General features: G+C 50.1%; 1 protein-coding gene across 1 annotated transcript; it reads right to left on the bottom strand.

The window, feature by feature from the left end:
- Window positions 1-1,867: 1,867 nt before the first annotated feature.
- On the bottom strand, window positions 1,868-3,955 carry LOC132294620 (uncharacterized). Its single transcript, XM_059792529.1, has 2 exons — window positions 3,035-3,955; window positions 1,868-2,932 (listed from the first exon to the last, which is right to left on the bottom strand). The coding sequence occupies exons 1-2, from the start codon at window positions 3,635-3,637 to the stop codon at window positions 2,117-2,119; spliced, it is 1,419 nt and encodes a 472-aa protein (XP_059648512.1). The 5' UTR covers window positions 3,638-3,955; the 3' UTR covers window positions 1,868-2,116.
- Window positions 3,956-4,491: the final 536 nt, after the last annotated feature.

The raw sequence follows: 4,491 nt of genomic DNA on the forward strand, positions 1-4,491 counted from the left end.
TATGAACCGAGTTGGATTGACCCAATCATTACCTATATTCGAGATGGCATTTTGCCTATGCAAAGGGATGAAGCTAGGAAACTCAAAAAGAATGCTGCCAAGTACGCCATCGTGCGGAACCAGCTGTACAGAAGGTCCTATTCTGGCCCGTACTTGAAATGTGTCACCCCCGCGGAATCGCAGCAGGTATTGCGAGCTATTCATGAGGGTGTGTGTGGCAATCATTCTGGGGGAAGATCGTTAGCGCATAAAGCAATGACACAAGGGTATTTTTGGCCAAACATGTCAAGAGATGCGGAGGAGTTCTCTCGAAGGTGCGATAAGTGCCAACGATATGGACCAATGATCCACCAACCACCTGAAGAATTGCACGTAATGGCCTCGCCGTGGCCTTTCGCGCAATGGGGGATGGATGTGGTCGGTCCTCTGCCAACTGCAAGAGCTCAGAACAAGTATGTGTTACTGGCCACGGATTATTTCACTAAATGGGTGGAGGCAGAACCGTATCCTAGCGTGACTCAGACTCAGGTGAGACGATTTATCTGGAACAACATTATCTGCCGCTTCGGTGTTCCCAGAACAATAGTCATGGACAATGGCACAAACCTCGACAGCAGGCAAGTAAGAAAGCTGCTGGAGGAGTATGGAATCAACCAGAAGTTGGCTGCAGTAAGTCATCCTCAGGCTAACGGACAAGCAGAAATCACAAACAGAACCATTTTCGCCTGCATTAAGAAGAAGCTGGAAGATCATAAGGGGAAGTGGTTGGATGAACTCCCGAACGTTCTATGGGCTTACAGAACCACCCCAAGGCGGCCGACTGGGGAGAGCCCGTTCGCGATGGCGTATGGTACCGAAGCAGTTATACCGGTTGAGCATTTAGTCCCCACTATCAGAAGCTTAGTATGGAGTCGAGATCAGAACGACAAGATGTTAAGATTGAACCTCGACATGATAGACGAAAGGAGGGACGCAGCGGCTATAAGGCTAGCATCGTATCAGCAAGTGCTGGCGAATAGTCACAATAAGAGAGTAAAACACAGGGATTTTGCCCCGGGCGATCTGGTTCTGAAAAGAAAGGTGGGGATGGTCAAAAAAATGATGCCACCCTGGGAAGGCCCATACAGAATTGCAGAAGTCATTGGCAAAGGGGCATATACGTTGGAAACCATGGCGGGAAAGTTGGTCAGCAAGCCCTGGAACGCCACGTCTCTGAAGAGGTACTATCAATAGAAGCAAAGTTCTGGTTTTAATTGGATGTTATTTGTTGTTAATCAAATACATATGAATGAGCAAGTTACCGGAATTTACAAAAAAGAAGAGAAGAATTTTCTTTTCCAATGGTCTACTATGAAAATTTAAAGCCAAGTGGCAAGTGGCATTCTAGCCGAGCGCCAGGCACTTAAGCAAGATAAGTGGCAGCTGGCACTATAAGCCGAACGCCAGACACTTGCTAAAAATTTAAAGCCAAGTGGCAAGTGGCATTCTAGCCGAGCGCCAGGCACTTAAGCAAGATAAGTGGCAGCTGGCACTATAAGCCGAACGCCAGACACTTGCTAAAAATTTAAAGCCAAGTGGCAAGTGGCATTCTAGCCGAGCGCCAGGCACTTAAGCAAGATAAGTGGCAGCTGGCACTATAAGCCGAACGCCAGACACTTGCTAAAAATTTAAAGCCAAGTGGCAAGTGGCATTCTAGCCGAGCGCCAGGCACTTAAGCAAGATAAGTGGCAGCTGGCACTATAAGCCGAACGCCAGACACTTGCTAAAAATTTAAAGCCAAGTGGCAAGTGGCATTCTAGCCGAGCGCCAGGCACTTAAGCAAGATAAGTGGCAGCTGGCACTATAAGCCGAACGCCAGACACTTGCTAAAAATTTAAAGCCAAGTGGCAAGTGGCATTCTAGCCGAGCGCCAGGCACTTGCCGTACAAACACACAGCAAAACTAATGTAAAAAGAAAAAGAGAGAAAAGATATATATGTACTGAAGATAAGCTGAACAGAGCACAACACATAGAGAAAAAGAGTTCGGCCATTTCATTAATATTGAACATTTAGTTTACAAAAGAGAGGTGTCCATCATTACAAGAAGATATGAACTGGAAGAATTCGAAGGAGCCCTAGCTAGACGCCTCAGTACCAACAGCATCCTGGTCCTGCCGACTCGCCTCCTCGGCCCCATCAGCCGCCTCACCTTCATGAGGTGGGGAATCCAGGTGAATAACTGAGTCGTTCGGCTGGGGTTCAGCGTCAGCAGTGGCTACAGAGGGAGCCACGGTTGACGAATGGGGAGCGGTCAGTGGCAGAGCGGTAGGAGGAGCTGTGATGATCCTTGAGGATGCGATGTCCTGGCACTCATCAAATATACGCTCCGCTTCGGTGGGTTCTGGGTCGACATAGACCCCCAGAGGCTCGATCCCCAGATCCTTGTCTACCTCATCCGGAGTGGAGCTGGTCTGTCCCTCATCCGGAACCCGGTCGGCGAAGCCTTCCCGGAATCCTTGAGCATACCGAAGAGCACCGACCCTGGAGAACCGAGCATGAAGGGCCAGCATCCCACCACCCACTCTGCTGATAGCGTCGATCAGAGCGGTACGCTCGTCCAGAGCTCTTTTTTCAAAAGCCATCCGAGCAGACTGTTCATCAGCTAGAAGACGTTGGAGTTCTGCCTTCTCTTCTCTGAGTGATTCCTGCTCAGTCTGCCAGACGCTCTTCTCGAGCTGGAGGGCGTCCTTCTCGTCCTGAAGGGAATCATTCTCCTTTTTCAGGACATCTCTCTCTTGCTCGGCTTTGTCAAGCCGAACCAGCACCTCGGTATTCTTCATGGCAAGGAGGTCGTTCTCTTTATTAGCCACCTCCAGGCTGTCAGAATACTTTCGGGCCCTGGCGTTCCCCATTTCCACCTGCTTCTGCATGGCCATCATCCCAAACAATGTCTGCATAGGTGCACAATAAGAACGGTTAAACCAATAGTCAGAACGGGAGAAGGCAAGACCAAGTAATATAAGAGAATTCATGAGTTAGAAAATAAAAGTCACCTCCATAGCAGATTGGGGAAAGCGACTGAACACGTCCTTCTGGGAAAGGCCCTTTGCCGCCTCAATGTCCTTCGGAGTCCACATGCTCCTGTAGTAGGCCATAGCGGTCTGGCCATCCTTCAGCATGGTCTCGTTCGGTTTCACGAACGTCCCATCCGTTCGAGTGTACCGAGGGGCCCATGGCGGCAAGCTGGGGATAGAAGGGGGGCCTGAAGCAGAAGCAGAGCCACCAGCTGCAGGAGGCCCAGAGTGAGAAGGAGCTCTGATCGCTCGGTGCAAGAGAGTACCCGGCCCAGAGACTCGGGTCCTTCTAATAAGAGGCTCCTCCTCAGGGTCGATCTCACTGTCAGGATGAGGCCTTTTGCCTCGCTCTTTGTCCCGACCGCCCCCCGCAGCAGCAGGAGCTATGGTAGCTGGGGAGGGCGCGTTCTGGTTGGCCGCAGGGGCGCTGGCAGCAGGGTTAGTAGCCACTGCGCTCGGGACAGTGTCAGATATGGTGGCTGAAGAAGAAGCCGACGCTGGAGAGGAGGTCGCCCCAGCAGCAGGAATGACTGGGGGAGTATTTTTCCTCCTGCCAAAAGAGGGAATCTGCAGTCTGCTCATATTGTAGCCGAGTGATGAGAGCGCAAAGAGGTTGTCTGAAGTGAGGAGATCTGAGCAGGAAGGAATATCGTTCAGAACGTATCTCTTCAAGTAGTTAATCCTATCCCTGCAAACACTGTAGCTCAAGTCATCACAAGGTATTCCCAGGGAGCGGCATAAGTAAGTGCAAAAACGAGGAACGCATGTTTCACAGGGGCAGTCGTGTTTATGGGATTTGAATTTTTTATAGGAAGAGACAGAGCAGACACCAAAGGCGCTCGGGATTGGGTAATCCTCTGCAGCCGGCGAAGACCAAGCCCCACTAATACCCACTATGCTATCCCTCCAACCCTTTTCAGATTTTATTGTGTCAGTGCATATGGACATCTTCTCGAACGGGTAGAGGTGGTAGAAGGGCTCGTTAGTACGGATCTTACTGACCTTATAGCACAGAAGGAGGTCTATGAGGTCAAGGTCCAGATTTCTGTCACGCATCAATAAGAGCATAACAGATATGATCCTAAAGAAGTTGGGGTTGGCCTGCAGAGGGGATATCCCCAATCTGTTGAAGACGTAACTAAAGAAAGGGTGCAGAGGGAACCTAACAACATTCAGTTGAAGGTTTGTGAATAAGACTTCGCCGGGCAGGAGGCCGGCGCCGGTCGTAATATTAACGTCTTGGGGGCAAACCCTAACTACGATGTTGTCAGGAAGTCTAAGTCTCATACGAAGAACACCCAGATCTACAACCATGGTGGAGGTGCAAGAAGAATCTAAAAGAGGGAAAATGGAAGCCTGCCGAAAGTAAAAAGAACGAAACTAACCTCGGAGGACTGCAAGATCGCTGGGAGAATGACTCTCGAAGGATTTCACCG

This window comes from Cornus florida, unplaced genomic scaffold (genome assembly GCF_030987335.1).
Source record: "Cornus florida cultivar Cherokee Brave unplaced genomic scaffold, ASM3098733v1 CherokeeBrave_3.0.0_Hap2_Chr02, whole genome shotgun sequence".
NCBI lineage: Eukaryota > Viridiplantae > Streptophyta > Magnoliopsida > Cornales > Cornaceae > Cornus > Cornus florida.